We start from the raw sequence: 22,044 nt of genomic DNA on the forward strand, positions 1-22,044 counted from the left end.
ATTATTGAACTCTGCCTGTTTGCTTGCTGTCTGCCTGATTGGTCTGCTGTTTGGACTGAATCCTCAGTACCAGATTCTTGCCTGTCTTATTAAACCTGTTTTTTGGACTTGACCCGCCTGCACTTCACTGTCGTGCTTTCGGGTTTTCACCACCAATCTTGTCCGAGTCTTGACACATAAATGTTTAAATTACCCTAAATAATAAGATAAATAATTTGGTGCTCTATCATGGAATTTGTTAATAATGTGTTAATGTTAGCGTCACCTTCTCCATTGGGTGATATTTTTGTGGATTCTGATATTTTAAGTATAACCTTTCCATGAGCTACAATAGAAAGCGGCATGAAGTTGGATGTAAAAAATTGCAGTTCAGTGAATACATGAATACAAAGAAAAATGCAACGAAAGCCAGCAAATTTTTAAAAAATCACATAATATAAAACCTGGTAGCTGTTCTTGCTCATTTATCACCTTTCATCCACACAGTTACATCTCACTTCACTGGTCAAGATGACTTAATTTCCTTAATATGTTGCAAAGGTTTTCTTATCTGTGCCAGTTTATAGAGATTTCGCTTTACTTACAGTTTTTTTAAGAAATTATGCTCTCTGAATTTTACCCAGTGAGCTCCAAACTCTAAGCAAGCAGGCAGTGGTATTATGACAAAACAAACAGTTAATCCACAGCAACTGCAGCCTTTCCTCTGTTAATTCTTCTCAGGCCTTCCAGTGCCATGCATCCCTTCAAATGTTTAACCAGCAAACAGTACCAGCTGGGGTTTGATGGATGTCACACGAAGAACAGAGATAGAATAAAGAAAGAACACAAAGGTAAGACAGATAAAGTATAAGTTCGATCAACATACGGTATGATCATAAGGTATGAACATAAGGTATTGACCTAGCTTTCTCAAGGTCAAGGTCATCATCTCATTTTCATCCTCTTTACCTCCCGAGTAATGTGCTTTTTGTTTCATCTTTCTATACAATTTCCTCCGGGATTAATAAAGTATATATCTATCTATCTATCTATCTATCTATCTATCTATCTATCTGCAACGGTTGCAAAGATATTTGGTGGACCAACAAACGGACAGATGAACGGACGTATTAATGAACACACGAACACTCCATCCATCCATCCATCCATCCATATTCCACTGCTTATCTGGGGCCGGGTCGCGGGGACAACAGTCTCAGCAGGGATGCCCTTATTTCCCTCTTCCAAAACACCTCCTCCAGCTCCTCCAGGGGGAGCCCGAGGTGTTCCCAGGCCAGTCCCTCCAGCTTGTCCTAGGTCTTCCTCGAGGTCTCCTCCCGGTAGGACATGCCCGGAACATGTCCCCAGGGAGGCATCCAAAAGGCATCCGGAACAGATGCCCGAGCCATCTCATCTGGCTCAGCTCGAGGTGGAGGAGCAGCGGCTCTACTCCAGGCTCCTCCCTGGTGACTGAGCTCCTCACCCTATCTCTTAGGCTTTGCCCAGCCACTTTACGTAGGAAACTCATTTCAGCCGCTTGTATCCAGGATGTTGTCCTTTCGGTCATGACCCAAAGCTCATGACCATAGGTGAGAGTAGGAACGTAGTTGACCGGTAAATCGAGAGCTTCGTCTTGCGACTCAGCTCCTTCACCACGACAGACCCATACAGCGACTGCATCACAGCAGAAGCTGCACCGATCCGTCTGTCAGTCTCACATTCCATTCTTCCCTCACTCGTGAACAACACCCCAAGATACTTAAACTTCTCCACTTAAGTGGAGGAGTTCCATATTTAAGTCTCCTCCACTCCTCCTCCACACACAAACACTGATAATTACAATACATCACTGCTTTGAAGTGGGATGTAACAAATTTTAGTTCAGTGAAAACATGAATACTGACAAAGAAAAATGCAACTAAAGCCAGAGAATAAAAAAAAAATCACAAAATATAAATCCTGGTAGCTATTCCTGCTCATTTATCATCTTTCATCTCCACGGTTACATCTCACTTCACTGGTCAAGATGACTTAATTTTCTTAATATTCTGCAAAGGTTTTCTTATCTGTGCCAGTTTATAGAGACTTGGCATCAAATGAATAAAAATGTGTGATGTAGCAAAGAAAAGTGCTTAAGGTCTATTCATTTTTTTTACAAGCTTACCATCAAATATTGGGTAGACCATGAAAAGCTACTGAGCGTAATCAAGCTTGTTATCCGTGAAAAGGTGTCAGCAGCTGTACTTTACAGTCTTCAGCCCTCAATAGCCAAACAGATTCCTGCTTCCACGTTGATGATGATTGCCCATTCTCCACAGCTGTCTATACATGTTCGCAACCACCTAAGAATTAGGGAGATCAATTTCTTAAAACTGGTTCTTGTAGAATGTCGGCATCAATAGCAAGCTTGAAAGTAGATATGTAGATACATTATTGCTCCCCCCCCCCCACATCATTTCCATTGTCTAATAATCTGCTGGCTTTTTAAAACAATGGAATTTCAAAGGTAATGCTAGATTTCAAAAAAACACAATTTTCTTGTAGAGATCCAGATAAACAGCCTCATACAGGCCATGATTTGTTCAGAGTAGAAGACTGATAAAGTTGCTGTCACTACTATGACTGAAAGTTGGCATTGTGACATAAAAGCACAAAGTGTGTATGCATTGCAAGATAAGAAAATACACAGACATGCCAAAACACCAGAGGACCTAATTTACACACACACACACACACACACACACACACACACACACACACACACACACACACACACATACACACACACACACACACACACACACTGGGGCTCTCTGAACAAAATGTTAACAGAGCAGTCTTTTAATCCATAGTCATTCCTATGTCACCAGTCTAGGTGTAACCTGATCGCCGCATTAGTCACGCTACTTTAAAAACAGTAGATTTTTACATTGCTGACCATGGGCACTGTGTATGTGTGTGTGTGTGTGTTATGAGCTCTGAGAAATGTATTAGTGTCTGATTCAACACCATGTTATATGTGCTTAAATGTCCATTGATGTGTGTCTCATTCACGTCCTTCTAGACCAGGGGTGTCAAAGTCAAATACACAGAGGGCCAAAAAACAAATTCTCGACAAGCCGAGGGCCGGACGGGTTCAATGTTTATTAAAACATATTGTAATGAATATAGCCTATTGAACCAAGAGTTAACACAGTGTATATTATTTAATGATTAAATAAAGCAATATTTTCTTATGGCTCTGTCAGTAACTTCAAGGGGAAGTTACTGACAGAGAAGTTACTGAGATATATACAGTGGTGGTCAAAAGTTTACATAAACTTATAAAGAACAAAATGTCATGGCTGTCTTGAGTTTCCAGTTATTTCTACAACTCTGATTTTTCTCTGATATAGTGATTGGAACAGATCCTTCTTTGTCACAAAAAAAACATTCATGAAGTATGGTTCTTTTATGATTTTATTATGGGTAAATTGAAAGTGTGACCAAATCTGCTGGGTCAAAAATATACATACAGCAACATGAATGAGCAATTTTGGAGACTTAGAAAGTTGTGTCAATGACATGAGGTTCATAGTATGGCCTCTTAACTTCTTGTGAGTGATCATGAGTGACTCCACCTGGTGACTTCTCTGAGGCCATTTAAAAAGGGCTCATTGGATAAAAACACCCACAAATGCTACAATGGGAAAGTCAAAGGAGCTCAGCACAGATCTGAAAAAGAGAATCATTGACCTGAACAAGTCAGGAAAGTCACTTGGAGCCATTTCAAAACAGCTGCAGGTTCCAAGCACAACAGTGCAAACAATTAATTGTAAGTATAAAGTGCATGGCACTGTTTTGTCACTGCCACGATCAGGAAGAAAACGCAAGCTGTCACCTGCTGCTGAGAGAAAACTGGTCAGGAGGGTGAAGAGTCAACCCAGGAGCACCAAAAAGCAGATCTGCCAAGAATTAGAAGCTGCTGGAACACAGGTGACTGTGTCCACAGTCAAGCGTGTTTTGTATCGCCATGGACTGAGAGGCTGCGAATGCAAGAAGAAAGCCCTTGCTCCAAAAGCGGCACCTTAAGGCTTGACTAAAGTTTGCTGCCGATCACATGGACAAAGATAAGACCTTCTGGAGGAAAGTTCTGTGGTCAGATGAAACAAAAATTGAGCTGTTTGGCCACAATGCCCAGCAATATGTTTGGGGAACAAAAGGTGAGGCCTTTAACCCCAAGAACACCATGCCTACCATCAAGCATGGTGGTATTATGCTGTGGGCCTGTTTTGCTGCCAATGGAACTGGTGCTTTACAGAGAGTCAATGGGACAATGAAGAAGCAGGCCTTCCCAAAGTCCTGACTTAAACCCCATTGAGAACATGTGGACAATGCTGAAGAAACAAGTCCATATCAGGAAGCCAACAAATTTAACTGAACTGCACCAATTCTGTCAAGAGGAGTGGTCAAAGATTCAACCATAAACTTGCCAGACGCTTGTGGATGGCTACCAAAAGCGCCTAATTGAAGTAAAAATGGCCAAGGGACATGTAACCAAATATTAGCATTGCTGTGTGTATATTTCTGACCCAGCTGATTTGGTCACATTTTCAGTTTACCCATAAAAAAGTCATAAAAGAATCAAACTTCATGATTGTTTCTTGTGACAAAGAAGTATCTGTTCCAATCATTCTATCAGAGAAAAATCAGATTTGTAGAAATAACTGGAAACTCAAGACAGCCATTACATTATGTTCTTTACAAGTGTATGTAAAAATATGACCACTGTTTATAATATACATACATGAACATATTATCTATATCTCTTATTGCTTTATTTAACCCTGCAAGGACCAATGATCATAAAACAATTTCCTATTATATATGGCTACAATATAGCAAGCAATGATTAACACATTGAATTAGATTATATTTGGTTTTATTTAGAAAATATATGCAATACAGAAAACATCAAAGTGCTGTTTTCTGGGCTCATTGACCGTTGTGTGGTTGCAGTATAGTCACCCTGCCTAAGAAGACGTCCACATTCTCAACGAATGGGGCGCTGAGTAATGAAACAGTTTTCTGCACAATTGTCGTAAACGGATCGAAGCCTCACGGGGCACCATTCAGACATCACTAGCTGTCACTGTACAGCAAGGCTGGTCCAGGTCCAGGCATGGGTTCTCTCCGGGTTCTCCGGCTACCTCCAAAACCATGCGCATCAGGTTAATTAGTTGTTCCAAATTGCCTGTAGGTGTGAGTGGGAGTGTGAGTGTGAGCGTGCGTGGTGGTCTGTCTCTGTGTGGCTCCGCAGCACACTGGCGTTGTGCCCGGAGGTTTCCCCGCATCACGCCATAAGCCAGCTGGGATAGGCTCCAGCTCGTCCATGACCAGCGATGGCGGATAAAGCGGTGTAGGAAGATGGATGTATGACTTGTTTGGATGTATGACTTGTTTTTTTCGGACTAAGTCTGCATTTTGCCAAAAGGATACCAACTGAAAGTCAAGTTTTTGTCTCTGTTACAAATTTCAGAGAAACCCTTAACAATTAATTTTCAAGACATTGTCACTATTAGAAGCTGGATAAATGGATATGAATGGGTGAACAATGGATGGATGGATGGATGGATGGATGGATGGATGGATGGATGGATGGATGGATGGATGGATGGATGGATGGATGGATGGATGGATGGATGGATGGATGGATGAATGGTTGGTCACCATAAGCTGGCCTTCTGTGGTACATACAAACCAGTATTGGAGTGGACTAGAAATTAAAATACGTACTTCAGTCCCATTCTTAACTGGAGTTTAATTCACATTATAGCTAGTAGACTGGAGGCAAATGGAAACCTTCAAGTCAATATCAAATTACTAAGGAAACTTGATTTCAAATTACTTTTGCATATGATAAGAAAAGAAGTGTAAAAAGTAACAGAAGATTTTTAGTAGTTTTTGTCTTGTAGTGTTGCAGTTGTGTGGTAGAAGTTGTTTGGCAATGCAGAGGGAAGTTCTTTCAAAGTATTTTCAAAAGGTGTTTTTAAAAATGCACCCTTAACATTAGTTTGTCAACAAGTCAGTTGATTAGGTTGTAAGCTGAAGAAGCATGAACGACTAAAGGCCTGCTTCCATGTCACTTTAGATAAAGTTATGTGCTCTTTATTCAATAGCACCACTGCAACAATGCATGTCTCTGCTTCAGGCTTAGCTGTGAAGCAATGATGTTCCCCTTCCCACCAACCCACTTGATAAAATAAAAGAAATATGTTTGATATCAAGGTTTTCAGTCATGGAAGAACAAATTTAAATCACTTCAATGGTGATTTTTGACAGCAAAAGAGTTCTCAGTGATTTAAATTAAATCAATGAACTGGTTTATTGAAACAAACGACTCTCTTTCAGTCAAACTGGGTTAGGTAGATCAACAATTGTCCTCTCAAATCCGGTATACAGTGCGTCCTCGTGCATTCGCACATCAACGATTGCAACTCACCTTCTCGCTGATTTTTAGTAGGCAATCACGTGATACCGTACGAGCATTCTATTGGCTGACGGCCTCCGGAAGTGTGCTCTGTTCCGTCAGTTTCGGACTTCCGTGAGACACAAAAGTGCTTTAAACAGTCTATAAGAGTGTGGGAAAAGGTAATACAGATAGAAGATGTTTTAATATCAGTATGGGGAGGGTTCATAAAAGTTTAAGCTACAGTCAAACAAGAAATGCTTTAGAGAAAATTATTCAATAACATTTATCCTCGTAACGTAAAGTTATGTGGTACAACAATTGCCATATATTTCAGTCTCAAAGCACTCTTACCAAGACACTTTATGAATTAAGGTGCAGTAAATGTAACTGATTACATCTCCCAGAAGCGTTAACCTTTGTTGAGGAACATACTGCATACAAGCACTTTTTTATGCTCAGGCAAAATAATGAGGCAACTGAAAAGTAAACCCCAACTCTGCAATGCTTAGTAATGTTAACTTATTATGAAATACATATCTCATCTCCAGATGGGTGCAGCCTCAGTGGAAACATTGCTAACAAGCTAAACTAATAAGCAAATTCAAAGTCCTTGCTGCAGCATATTCAGCAGATATCTTTCCACAAGATAAAAGAAGTAAACTTTGACTCGGTCAACATAAGGCCCCAGTCTATGCATTTCCACAGGAAGTGCAACACGGCAGAAAGAGCTTTTCATACCGCATTTAAAAACATCTTTATTTAGAGTAAAGCTCTGTGTATGTGTGTGTGTGTGTGTGTGTGTGTGTGTGTGTGTGTATGTGTGTGTGTGTAGCATGCAATGTATAATGGATTTATAATAAATCAATAATTGCTGTGCGCCCTCGCACATTCGCGGGTTAACATTTGCAACTCCACTTCATTGCAGATTTTTGGTAGCCAATCACGTGATACCGTACACACATTCAATTGGCTCACGGCATCCGGAAGTGTGCTCCGTTCCATCAGTCTCGGACTTTCGTGAGACACAAAAGTGCTTTAAACAGTCGATAAGAGTGTGGGAAAAAGTAATACAGACAGACGGTGGTTTAATATCAGTATGGGGAGGGTTCATAAATGTTTAAATTACCGTAAATAATAGATAAATACGTAGATGGTGATCTCGATCGTGAATTCCTTAATCGCGTGTGGTTCCTGGAACGCATTAACCACAAAGAATGAGGGCGCACTGTACTTCTCTAGATTGGTCTTACCAATTAATTACAATGATAATAATAACAATTCAACTGTACATATACCTCATACTGTAAATAATCTCCCAAATCTGAAGATGATTAATGAAGAAAAACAAAAAGGCAAAACTATTCAGTAGATTACAAAAAGTCATTAATGGATATTTTCCTGGTTATAATGAGGTAACAACAGGTTTCTATTCTATATAAAATTATTATAATACACATTACAATTTCCTGGGTATTATTGCGGACTAATACAATACCTTAAAAATCACATGAAAATTATTGGAAGTCAAAATGGGTAATTACCGTATAATAATGATTCATTCATTCATTTTCTGTACCAATTTTTCCAGTTACATGGGTCCCAGCAGACTTACTGGGATGAAGCGGAGTAAGACCCGGTGAGAACATAAAACATCATATAATAATGAAGAAATCCAAATATTTGGTTTGGTTCAAGATAATACTGCAGAATTATCTTTTTAATTCTGTGTTACCAGGAAACAGTTGTGACAGTACTGAACCTTTCGGAAAAAGACTTCTAGATTGCCAAAGCATCACAAATTACAACAGAAGCATACCTGATACGTCAAGATATGCCTTTTGCTAATATGCCACTGCCACACGTTCTTTGTTATTGTGTCACAAAATTACAGTAGCCAGCTCCAAAATTAAGACTATTTTTTTAAAATCTGATATTACTCAGTTTAATTGAAGAAACATATTACCTACAAAATAAATACACTCTTAACTAGGGAGAAGGCGCAAGGTTTGGATTAAGATCAAACTGCTCTGGGAGAAGAACAAAGAGATCCTGGATGGAAGGCTGCAGACATGGCTCATGTAATAACAAAACGGGAGAAACGTTGTCCGAGCAACAGAAGATCAGATTGTGGCGGAGACAGGTATCAATCAAGATGTGGGCTCCAAATTCCATTCCTTTGCACTTGACAGGCAGAACTATGCTCTAAACTGACATGTAAACCTCCACCTTGGTGGTAGTTTACATCCCAGTTAAAACTGATGGAGCAGTATCGTGACTGTATGATGCCTATATTATAGTTTGCACCTTATTGCTGCCAGTTACACTCTCTGAAACGAATGTTAACATAAAAATCATTCATTCATTTTCTCAAACCGCTTCATCCGCTTGCACGGGTTGCGGGAAGCTGGAGCTTATCCCAGCTTGTCTTAGGGCGTGAGGCGGGGGAAACTCTCGGCACGACACCAGTGCACAGCGGAGCTACACACAGAGACACAAACACGCACACACACTCACTCCTACGGGGAATTTGGAACAGCCAATTATCCTGAAGCCCATGTTTTTGGAGGTGGAAGGAAGCCAGAGAACCCAGACAAAACCTACACAGACACGGAAAGAACATGCAAACTCTGCAAAGAGCGGGACTCGAACCTGGAACCAACTGGTTGTGCGGCAACAGTGTTACCCATATTGCAAGAAGGAGACTTGACATAAAACAAATGTGCTTTTCCGTGCTGCAAAAAAAAGACAAATACATCACCATAATGTCTTATATGGCATCTTAATCTCTTGAAATCAACCAATAATAACTTTTTTTGACCAAAAGCCAAGATTTTCTCTAAGGAGTCTAATTAAATGACGTTCCAACCATCAGTCCAAGCAGTTTTTGCTAAATTCATAACCAGGATATGAGGTAACATAAAAGCTGAAACCATTATCAAAGGCTAAGCTTGGTTTAACTCATCCAGTCCAGTTCAAGTGAGTGCACGTACGTACACACACTCACACATTATGCATGGCTGACACTAGCATAGTCACACACATTGTAGTTTGTCAACAAACATCCTAAACCCAACAGCAAACACAGCTTGTGATGCCCGCCTGTCTGCCTGCCAGTCTTCTTAGTCCCTCTGCAAACCCAACCTGTCACTAATGAGATTGAACACAAACATTCAGGCTTTCTGACCGCGCACGTGTGTGTGTGTGTGTGTGTGTGTGTGTGTGTGTGTGTGTGTGTGTGTGTGTGTGTGTGTGTGTTTCTGAATGAGTGTATAGACTGTCCGAGTAAAGTCAAACATGGTTTAAACATGTCCAGAGGAGAGATAGTGAATATACTGTATATTGGAAGAAGGTTGTCGAGTTTTGAACTGCCAGGAGGTCTAGAGGAAGACAAAAGAGGAGGTTTATGGATGTACTGAAAGAGGACATGAAGGTAGTTGGTGTGAGAAAAGAGGATGCAGAAGATGGGGTCAGACGGAGGCAACTGATTTGCTGTGACGACCCCTGAAGGGAAAAGCAGAAAGGAGAAGTATTATAAGGTGCGACTGTACATGGAGAACTGATGCTGTCCTTCAATATGTGATTGTACCTTACAATTCAATCAGAATATAAGAAATCAGTAGATATAGCTACTGAGGATTAACTCTCTGAGTTAATCTTCAAAACATAAAACAGAAGATTATGTAATGGGATCTTCTTCTTCTTTTCCTTTCGGCTTTTCCTTTCAGGGGTCGCCACAGCAAATCAATTGCCTCCATCTAGCCCTGTCCTTTGAATCCTCTTCTCTCACACCAACTACCTTCATGTCTTCCCTCATTACATCCATAAACCTCCTCTTTGGTCTTTCTCTAGGACTCCTGCCTGGCAGTTCAAAACTCAGCATCCTTCTACCAATATATTCACTATCTCTCCTCTGGACATGTCCAAACCATCTCAGTCTGGCCTCTCTGACTTTATCTCCAAAACTTCTAACATGTGCTGTCCCTCTGATGTACTCATTCCTGATCCTATCCTTTCTGGTCACTCCCAGAGAGAACCTCAGCATCTTCATCTCTGCTACCTCCAGCTCTGTCTCCTGTCTTTTCCTCAGTGACACTGTCTCTAGACCAAGCAACATCGCTGGTCTCACCACAGTTTTGTACACCTTTCCTTTCATTTTAGCTGAAACTCTTCTATCACACATCACACCTGACACTTTCCTCCACCCGTTCCATCCTGCCTGTACACACTTATTCACCTCTTTTCCACACTCTCCACGCTCTGGACTGTTGAGCCTAAGTACTTAAAATCCTCCACCTTCTTGATCTCTTCTCCCTGTAACCTCACTCTTCCACTTGGGTCCCTCTCATTCACACACATGTACTCTGTCTTACTGCGGCTACCCTTCATTCCTCTCCTTTCCAGGGCAAACCTCCACCTCTCTAGCTTCTCCTCCACCTGTTCCCTGCTCTCACTACAGATCACAATGTCATCTGCAAACATCATAGTCCATGGAGATTCCTGTCTAACCTCGTCTGTCAGCCTGTCCATCACCATAGCGAACAAGAAGGGGCTCAGAGCTGATCCCTGATGCAGTCTCACCTCCACCTTGAACTCCTCTGTCACACCTACAGCACACCTCACCACTGTCCTACAGACCTCATACATGTCCTGCAACGCTCTAAAATACTTCTCTGCCACTCCAGACTTCCTCATACAATACCACAGTTCCTCTCTGGGCATCCTGTCATAAGCTTTCTCCAGATCTACAAAAACACAATGCAGCTCCCTCTGGCCTTCTCTGTACTTCTCTATCAACATCCTCAAAGCAAATACTGCATCTGTAGTACTCTTTTTTGGCATGAAACCATACTACTGCTCACAAATGTTCACTTCTGCCCTTAGTCTAGCTTCCACTACTCTTTCCCATAACCTCATTGTATGGCTCATCAGCTTTATTTCTCTGTAGTTGCCACAACTCTGCACATCTCCCTTGTTTTTAAAAATGGGCACCAGCACACCTTTCCTACATTCCTCAGGCATCTTCTCACTATCCATGATCCTGTTGAACAACTCAGTCAGAAACCCTACTGCCACCTCTCCTAGACACTTCCAAACCTCTACAGGTATATCATCAGGACCGACTCCCTTTCTACTCTTCAGTGCCCTCCTCACTTCATTCTGACTAATCTTTGCTACTTCCTGGTTCACAACAGTCACCTCTTCTAGTCTTTGTTCTCTCTCATTTTCCACGTTCATCAACTCTTCAAAGTACTCTTTCCATGTTCCCATCACACTACTGGCACCTGTCAATAGACTTCCGTCCCTATCCTTAATCACCCTAACCTGCTGCACGTCCTTCCCATCTCTATCTCTGTCTTGCCAACCGGTTTAGATCAGTATCTCCCTCCTTACTGTCCAATATAGCATACAAGTCATCATAAGCTTCTTGTTTGGCCTTTGCTACCTCTATCTTCACCTTACGCTGCATCTCCCTGTACTCCTGTCTCCTCTCCTCAGTCCTCTCAGTGTCCCACTTCCTCTTGGCTAACCTCTTTCTCTGTATACACTCCTGTACCTCCTCATTCCACCCCCAAGTCTTCTTATCTACTTTCCTCCAGATGACACACCAAGTACTCTCCTACCTGTCTCCCTGATCACATTAGCTGTAGTTTTCCAGTCATCTGGAAGCACCTCCTTGCCACCCAGAGCCTGTCTCAACTCCTTCCTAAAAATCATGCAACACTCTTCCTTTTTTAGCTTCCACTATTTCATCTTGTGCTCTGCCTTTTCCCTCTTCTTTTTCCTCACCACCAGAGTCATCCTACACACCACCATCCTATGTCGTTTGGCTGCACTCTCGCCTACCACTACTTTACAGTCACTGTTCTCCTTCAGGTTACACCGTCTACACAAGATGTAGTCTACCTGTGTGCTCCTACCGCCACTCTTATAGGTCACTCTATGTTCCTGCCTCTTCTGGAAGAAAGTATTCACTACAGCCATTTCCATCCTCTCAACCACCATCTGTCCTTTTGCGTTCCTCTCCTGGATACCTGCCCATCACCTCCTCATCACCTCTGTTTCCTGCACCAACATGTCCATTGAAGTCTGCTCCAATGACAACTCTCTCACTTCTAGGCATGCTCTGCATCACTTCATCAAAGTCCGACCAGAATTTATCCTTCTCCACCAGCTCACATCCTACCTGTTGAGCATACCCACTGACAACATTGAACATCACACCTTCTATTTCTAGCTTCAGATTCATCACTTTAACTGACACTCTTTTTACCAGGACAATCCTAACAAACTCCTCCAAGATAATTCCTACTCCATTTCTCTTCCTATCTACACAATGATAGAACAGCTTCAACCCTGCTCCTAAACTTGTAGCCTTGCTACCTTTCCACCTGGTCTCCTGCACACACAGTATGTCTACCTTCCTCCTCTGCATCCTGTCAACCAACTCTCTACCTTTTCCTGTCATAGTTCAAAAATTCAACGTCCCTGCTCTTAGTCCTACACTCTTGGCGCTCCTTTTCTCTTTCTTCGAGCGAACGCACTTTCCTCCTCTCCTTCTTCGACCAACAGTAATCCAATTTCCACCGGCGCCCTGTAGGTCAACAGCGCCGATGGCCGTCGTTGTTAACCCGGGCCTCGACCGATCCGGTATGGAAGTCATAGGTTTGATTCGCATCTTTGATTTGGCAAAAGTTTTACGCCGGATGCCCTTGCTGACGCAACCCTCTGTGTTTATCTGGGCTTGGCTACATTTGTCCTCTTGCGGCTACATTGGCTGTCCTCTTGCGGCTACATTTGTCCTCTTGCGGCTACATTACACTTCATGTAATGGAATAATGATCGGTAAACATACTGGGATTGAACACCCTCCCGCCAAGGTCAAGTTAATTTTGTTTCAGAGAGCTGAAAAACATAAAAGCAAGAAGCAAACAAAAATATTTTTTTAAAACGCTACTAGGTGGTGAAGAGGTGACACTTGCTCCCCTTTTAAGTACCGAAAACAATCCAAGTGCTGCACCCTCACATCCCTAACAGGAACAAATGGACTCAATCACGTTATTCAGTACTGAAGAAACCAATATTTAAAAAAAATATATGTGACAAAATTCTCTATCATTAATGTGCCCCCTTTTTTTTGCCTAAAGAAGAAAAACATCTATTTGGCAGACAAACAGTCATTTGGAAAACAACTGCAGGTCAGAGCCTTCTGAAATCTCATCAAACGTCACCCGGCTGGCTCCTATCCAGTGATGTGCGGTCAGGGGAGGCAGAGTTGGAATAAATTAAAATTTTCATAATAATCTAGGGATGTCTATTATTGTACCCGTCCCCAAGAAGAAGTCGATCAGCAGCCTGAACGACTGCAGACCTGTGGGTTTTTTTGTCAAGAATAGCATGTGTATAACGTCTTTCTTGAGTTGAGCGGTCCTGAAACCACTGGGAAAAGGCACGAAGTGAGGTACCCAGTTCTTGTGCCTCATGGTAGGGGGCACTGGTGACCCCAGGGATTCGGCAGAGGATTCTTCTTTGCCAGCCGCAGAATAAGGGACAGTGCACTACGATCTATAGTCAGCAAGTCAAGTGCAGCCATTTATTTGTTTTCCACTCACCTTGTCTTACTATAAAAATGGAGGATTACATATCTCAACTCAAAGTTGTTTCGATGCTTTTGTTTTGAAGGAGCTGCGCATGGATTTCATTTATAAGTAAGCATAACATATAATCAAACATGTAGGTACCAACATAACAAAGCTTTTTTTAATCAAATGTGCTTATTTGTGTAGATGTAAATCTAACTATGATGAAATCAGTGCCTCACCAGACATGAACCTCACTGAACGTCACTGCTCCTATTATAAAGTTGTCTCAGATGTAAGGCAACAGTGACCCCCTTGTCTACATTTCCAACTTCAACACATAATGTGGAGTTGCAAAATGGGCCCTACAGCCTTCCTTGGAAAAGGGTTAGTAAATCTGGAGTTCAGCTCAAAAAGTCTGCAGAGCTTTCAAATTTTTGTTCGTTTTTTTAATTTAAAAAATGCTGAACTTTGGGAGTTCATGAAAGCCTCTAATGAAGTCCCATAACTTTCTGTTTGTGTGTGAGCCCTTGTCTTTGTCTGAATGTCATACCTTCTCCTCCAGTAGTGCCAGCTGCTCTGTGTAGAAGGCATCCAGGAGTCTCAGCTGAGAATCTTTCTTATGTAGCTGCTGAGCCTGGAAGAGGACACACACACACACACACACGCACACGCGCACACACACACACACACACACACACACACACACACACACACACACAGTCAAGGATTAGACATTCAAATCATCTATTTTCTCTATGAAATATAGGAGATTGTTAAAGTTGTAAAAGTGAAAGTCTGGATTTGTTTTGGAGGGTTTTTTTGGCAATCGTAACTTTGTTTAGTAGTAGACACATTTACTTTCAGTGATCATTACAGTTTCATTAAATACCCTATATTTCAGTGATTCCTGATTTAATAGTTCCCATACAGTGTCTTCACAAGAGTCAGAGGAAGAAACTAGAATTAGACAAGGAGGTTTTACACCTCTGTGCATAAGTCAAACTGTAGGCTGTTTCAGCTTACATCCAGGCTTGTGATGAGTCAAATACATTGTGACAACAGGTGATGTGAAGGAATTCAATAAATGGTAAAATGGGTAGATTTTAGTAAAACAGAAGTCAGTGCATTGTTAATATGTATGTCCAATCATACTAACATTCATAAGAAAGTCAGGTGGCAGACTGTACTATAGCTGGCAGACTCTCCTTAAAACACTCTAATGTACTAACTCTCCCACACCTGGTACATCTTGCAAATTAATGCCAATCAAAAAATTTTTAAGCCCTCTTGTACTGGGCCTGACAAATAGCACTGAAAAGTGGTGTCAGTGGAGAAAGGTGAAAAGCATCTGCAGCCAAGCATTCAAAGATTCATCATAATCATCAGGGCTGCTGAACACCAAATCAAATCGGAGAAGATCGTCTCTGTTTCTTTACCAGGCATCATCTGAAGGAAGACAAAGTGTGAGAGGTCTTGTGGTTTGAAAGGCAATTCCACCGTGGGGTTTAAACTGCACCTGCTGCATGTTAGGGCAGGTGAAAAGATGGACTGACAGTGTTCTCCTGTTAGATTTATGTCAGATGAGGATCTGTTTGATTACAATTAAGCAGGAACAGAATGGATTTAATTAGGAAACATAACGTCCTTTCTTGTCTCTCTGAGTTAGTCCTGCTTTAATGTGCAGTTCGGAGATGAAACGGCAAGCAAATCAGACGATTCCTCTGGTGTCCCCCCAGGGACCTGTGAGTCTTTGGTAGATAACAGACAGCCAGGCGTGATACGCAAGCACACACGCAGACACACACAGAGGATGTCTTCAGTTAGCATGCTCTTATTTGTTTAGTGTCAGTATGGATACCTGATGTTCTCTCTTTGTTTCTGCCTTTAATTCATTTATTCTTTTCTTTCTGTTCGTAATATATGTCAGTGAGTAAATACTTAATGTTAGTTTCCTGATTCCATCTTACATAACAATTTACAGAAATATTTATTCTGATCCCCAATGTAGCCACAAGAGGACACAAGCCAGTGTCTTATTGTGCCGGTCCCAAGCCCGGATAAATACAGAGGGTTGCGTCAGGAAGGGGATACGGCATAAAACATTTGCCAAATCAACGAGGCCTGGGTTAACAACGACCGCCATCGATGCTGTTGACCTACAGGGTGCCGGGGGGAATTGGATTACTGTTGGTCGAAGAAGGAGAGGAGGAAAGCGTGTTCGTATGAAGAGAGAGAAGGGGAACGCCAAGAGTATAGGACTGAGAGTAGGGATGTTGAATGTTGGATCTATGACAGGAAAAGGTAGAGAGTTGGTTGACATGATGTAGAGAAGGAAGATAGACATACTGTGTGTCCAGGAGACCAGGTGGAAAGGTAGCAAGGCTACAAGTTTAGGAGCAGGGCTGAAGCTGTTCTATCATTGTGTAGATAGGAAGAGAAATGGAGTAGGAATTATCTTGGAGGAGTTTGTTAGGATTGTCCTGGTAAAAAGAGTGTCAGTTAAAGTGATGAATCTGAAGGCAGAAATAGAAGGTGCGATGTTCAATGTTGTTAGTGGGTATGCTCCACAGGTAGGAGGTGAGCTGGAGGAGAAGGAGAAATTCTGGTTGGACTTTTGTGAAGTGATGAAGAGCATACCTAGAAGTGAGAGTTGTCATTGGTGCAGACTTCAATGGATATGTTGGTGCAGGAAAAAGAGATGATGGGGAGGTAATGGGCAGGTGTGGTATCCAGGAGAGGAACGCAAAAGGACAGATGGTGGTTGACTTTGCAAAAAATATGGAAATGGCTGTAGAGAATACTTTCTTCCTGAAGAGGCAGGAACATAGGGTGACCTATAAGAGTGTGAGGTAGAAGCACACAGGTAGAGTACATGTTGTGTAGATGGTGTAATGTGAAGGAGATCAGTGACTGCAAAGTAGTGGTAGGCAAGAGTGTAGCCAAACAGCATAAAATGGTGGTGTGAAGGATGACTCTGGTGGTGACGAAGCTGAAGAAGTCAAAGACAGAGCAGAGTGCGAAATGGTGGAAGCTGAAAAAGGAAGAGTGTTGCATGACTTTTGGGAAGGAGTTAAGACAGGCTCTGGGTGGCCAAGAGGTGCTTCCAGATGACTGGACAACTGCAGCTAATGTGATCAGGGAGACTGGTAGGAGAGTACTTGGTGTGTCATCTGGAAGGAAAGGTTAGCCAAGAGGAAGTGGGACACTGAGAGGACTGAGGAGACTAGACAGGAGTTGTTGGTGGAAAGTGCGACTTCTTCCTCTGCGTGTTCGTTTGATTTCGGTTGGTGAGAATGTTGGAGGTCCGAGTAAAGGCTGGAGACAATGAACAGTTCTCCCAAGCTTTATTGCAGAATTTTCAGCGCACAAGAGACTTACAGACAAGGGCTGCAGCAGCGCACGACTGCAAAGATACAAAAGGATCACACATCACTTATACTCTAAAAGGCAGAACTATGGGTGGTATCAAAACTGTTGTTGTATCAAACCAGTTCTTTACCGGTTTCAGTTGGTACATCATGACCTTCAGGCGTTACCACAAAACGTCAAGTCGAGAGTTTCACAAAATTATCTGAGGACCCCGTGAGGACATATCTGTTCCAAACAAAATTATCTGAGGACACTGAACAGTCATACAAGCATTTCCAAATATGGTCAAACTGTAGATATATCGATACAGAGCTTTCAATCCCCCTTTTGGACTTGAAAGAGTCTGACACCCAGAAAAATGATCATGAGAAAATACCCGCGGGGTCATCATCGGGGATGGGAGGTGGGTTAGGGAGATGCAGCGTAAGGTGAAAGTAGAGGTGGCAAAAGCCAAACAAGGGGCTTATGATGACTTGTATACTAAGTTGGACAGTAAGGAGGGAGACACTGATCTATACAGGTTGGCAAGACAGAGAGACAGTGATGGGAAGGACGTGCAGCAGGTTAGGGTGATTAAGGACAGGGATGGAAGTCTATTGACAGGTGCTGGTGAGACCAGCGATGTTGTTTGGTCTAGAGACAGTCTCACTGTGGAAAAGACAGGAGACAGAGCTGGAGGTAGCAGAGATGAAGATGCTGAGGTTCTCTTTGGGAGTGACCAGGAAGGATAGGATCAGGAATGAGTACGTCAGAGGGACAACACCCGTCAGAGGTTTTGGTGATAAAGTCAGAGAGGCCAGATTGAGATGGTTTGGACATGTCCAGAGGAGAGACAGTGAATATATTGGTAGAAGGATGCCGAGTTTTGAACTGCCAGGCAGGAGGCCTAGAGGAAGACCAAAGAGGAGGTTTATGGATGTAGTGAAAGAGGACATGAAGGTAGTTGGTGTGAGAGAAGAGGATGCAGAAGACAGGGTTAGATGGAGGCAATTGATTCGCTGTGGTGACCCCTGAAGGGAAAAGCCGAAAGGAGAAGAAGAAGGTTATTCTGATCCCCAGCATAAAAAAAGGGACAAATTAAACTGAAGTCACTGCAACACAACACAATCCCACACACTGTGTTGTCCAGTCAAGTTCTGTATTTGAAGGTCAGTGCTTTTAGCAAGTTATTGTTAGCCTAACCCATTGCTTCTCAATTATTTTCTGCTGCAGCCCCCCTAGCAAGAAGAAAACAATTCATGACCCCCCACTTTCATAGACAAATGATAAATAATATCAATTGTCTATAAAATTATTCAGTACACCTCTGCATTACATTGCATCCTTATTAACATTAAAGAAAACAAAAACAAAAAAAATAACAATAACTTTATTAACATTATTTTTTAGTCTAGAACGGAAGTTTTAAGTGCATCAATTTGCCTGAAATTAAAAAAACATGTTTAAACTGTAAACATTTTTGAGCAACTTATTACACCATTTGATAGTGAAAAATTAAATAAAACCAATAATAATAAAAATTCAAATTCAGTTCAGCAAAATAACTGAGGTCCTAAAAACATAAAATACCTTAACTACAAAACAAAAATGATTAAAACAATATATGTATGTAAAATCAAGTAGTTGTCACAACATATGTTGTCTCACTTCTAACTTACTACTATGAATACCACAAGCATCACATTAAACAACTGATTGTAAAACATACTCAAGTTTGACAAAATTATCATGTTGTCCAGTGTTTAAAACACTGGAAATATAATTCATTCTTCATTGGCATTTCTCTAAATTAAAATATATCTGGTCAATAATAAATAAAGACAGGGAAAGAGACAACATTAGATAAAGACCATGATCGTACATTAGAATAAGGTAGCTGCTATACATGAACTTAATTTCTTTTATGTGCATTCTTCCTGTTTCAAGAATATTCTGCATATGAATCAGTTCAGAGCATGGCTAGATGTGAGAAGCGTATATTTAGAAGTGACAGACAGATGAAAACTGGAGTTAATATGTGAGATGAAGAAAATAGTGAGAACAAGCAAAGGAAAGTTGAGCTGAAAGAAGATGAGGGAGACAGATGTAACAGTCAGCATCTATCCAAGTCTAACAAATCACAGCAAGAGAGACAAAAGAAACTGTTGCAGAAAGATCTCTTAAAAACACAAATCCATCAGAGAAGTTGAAGTTATTTCCAATTTTAGCAATGTGATTTCTGAAGAAATAAAAGAGAAGCAGTATGAAGTATAAGCTTTAGCCGCATGTTCACTACATGGACCCAAGTGTTTTGAACGATGCAGATAAAAATCAAACAACCACTCACCAACCAGTGCATAATAATGCTGCTGGATTTTTGCGATATTAGATGAGATGGCTAAAAAATCTCCTTCTTCAGTGGTACACAGCACCGAAGGAACTTCTAATATTCATTTCTTCACTCAATTATTTCACTGATTGCTTGAAAAAACAAAACAAAACTGTACCCCCTGTTACGAAAGGATAGGCCCAGTAAATAAAGCATTTGTGGTTCAGTTAAATTGCAGCTTCAGACATTACAAACAGGCTCAGTAATGGCTGCCAACTGCCTTGGTCTTCTGTGCTGACGATGGCATTACCTTCAGAGAAGAGCCACTGTGCTTCGTTGTTTTTCATGTACATGTCATTTGAGATTTGTCATTAGAAAATCATACAAAAGCGACATCTAAGGCATACTGTATATGTCGATGCCAGGAAATAAATTCCAACATAACAAATTACCATTTTGGGATTAACAAATCTAATCCTTTATATTGGTTCAGTCATTCATTTGCATTTAGATTCCAATAATTTGGAGACTGAGATAACACAAGCCAAGGACCACATGCCAGTCCCACAGCAACACCACCGGGGCTGTTTAAACTGTCGTCTGCCAGATGCAGACACATCTGGCTTTAAAATGGAATATCAGATGACATCCTAATTGGTTTAATTCATGATACAGACAAAGCACACTTTGTTTACTTTTTTTTTTTTTTTTTACGCTGACACTTGGTACCGCAGTGTTTTGGTTATTTTACTGCTTTAGTGCCCTGTCATTGCTTTGATTTTCACAACTAGAAAAAGATCTACTTTTTTCTTTGTACCTTTAGCGTATAGAAAAAGTATTTCATTCCACCAAAAGTCCTCTGTTCATTATTTGTTTTTGTTTTTTATTAATCTTCATTATTTTGTTTTGAACGAGTGTTTTGTATTTATTTTATTTTAAATTTGTTTGAGAATATTAAGTTTTCTTTTGGGGTCTCCCTTACCTTCGACCCATGACGTCACTTCCGGGGATGCACGCCCTTTCCTCACTCGCGTTCTGGCAATGACGGAGGAAGGTGAGTTAGTGAAGTGCTCCCGTGTTGTATATGGCATAAAGGTTGTACAAATGAAGATAAAGTGTTAGAAAGTAAGAATTTAGTTTGATATTATTTAGTTATATTAAGTTTTGTTTTTGTCACAAGTGAAGTGTTTGGTCAATGTTTAGAGAAAGTGCATTTCGTGGGAAAAATTCAGGGCCACCGGGCAATTTCTTTGACATTTCCTTTTTGTGACTGTGTCACTTCATTTTGTGCAGGTATGTTGTTGTTCCTTTATTTTTATGTAGTATGTTATGTTTTATTGATTGAATTTTGTATCGTGTATTTTCCCTTTATTTATTTTGCTGTTTAGTATGATTATTACAGTAGGTGTAATAGGTTTAATTGTGTATATCTTCCTTTATATTTGTTAAGTCGCGTTCTGGCGATGACGGAGGAAGATTGCTGTGCTTTGTCCACTTTGTGTGCACACTTTGTGACCGTGTCAGTTCATTTTGTGCAGAATAAATACGCCAGCTCAGCTCAAACCATCACGACCAGGGTCCTTGTTACACAACGCAGAGCGACATTCAGTGGACAAGTTGGGCCAGACTGGCTACATACCCCTGTTGTTCCAGCATGTCCGATATCTTTGTCGCTGACTTGTAACTATTGTGGAAGTCCCACAAGCACCGTACAGTCAATTACTGTTTGGTTTGGGTACACAGCATCCTCCAGATGCACCCTGATCTCGATGAATCCCACCAGCTGATCTAGGATCCTGGATACTGACTGACCACAACAGAATGTTGCTTGAGTTGGGACTTCTTATCTGAGGCAATTAGCAAATTTTTGCTCTATCTCAATGTCACTGTTGGTCAGTGCCCAAGCTATCTATTGCTTGAATGATTTTTTTACCCTTTTGCATTGACTTCATATGTAAACTTTGCTTGCAACAACCAAAAATGGTCTGGTGTGAACACAGCTTAAGGGAGTACTCATACCTTACCCCGAACCACCTTGGACTTAATTGACGATCCTCAGGCTCTGACGATGCTATGACCAGAGGACAACAGGTGTGTTTACTAAGCTGTCAATATTTCTGCCATGTAGAAATCAGTGGCATCAGTCATGGAGGCCCCAATGTGTCATACAATGCACAGGCACACATGATGAGGGCATCTTAAGGTACAGTAATATGTTAATTTTAATAACTTAGTTAAACATCATCAAAACCCATGAACATTGAATACTAAGTGTTTGGGCTTGCAAGACTCCCTGGGATAGACAAGTACAAATATACACTCTTTCCCGTGGGAAGTGTGTGTGCTGTGTTGCTATC

The 22,044-nt window shown here is 41.3% G+C and overlaps 1 protein-coding gene across 1 annotated transcript in view; it reads right to left on the reverse strand.

The window, feature by feature from the left end:
• LOC137589474 (MICOS complex subunit mic25a-like) overlaps positions 1 to 22,044 on the reverse strand; it is an 88,698-nt gene that overhangs the window by 50,850 nt on the left and 15,804 nt on the right. The window contains exon 5 of the mRNA XM_068307263.1: positions 14,561 to 14,644. Within this exon, the coding sequence (XP_068163364.1) occupies positions 14,561 to 14,644 (84 nt within the window). The remainder of the gene's footprint in view (positions 1 to 14,560; positions 14,645 to 22,044) is intronic.

Source organism: Antennarius striatus, chromosome 2, assembly GCF_040054535.1.
Source record: "Antennarius striatus isolate MH-2024 chromosome 2, ASM4005453v1, whole genome shotgun sequence".
NCBI classification, from domain to species: Eukaryota; Metazoa; Chordata; class Actinopteri; order Lophiiformes; family Antennariidae; genus Antennarius; species Antennarius striatus.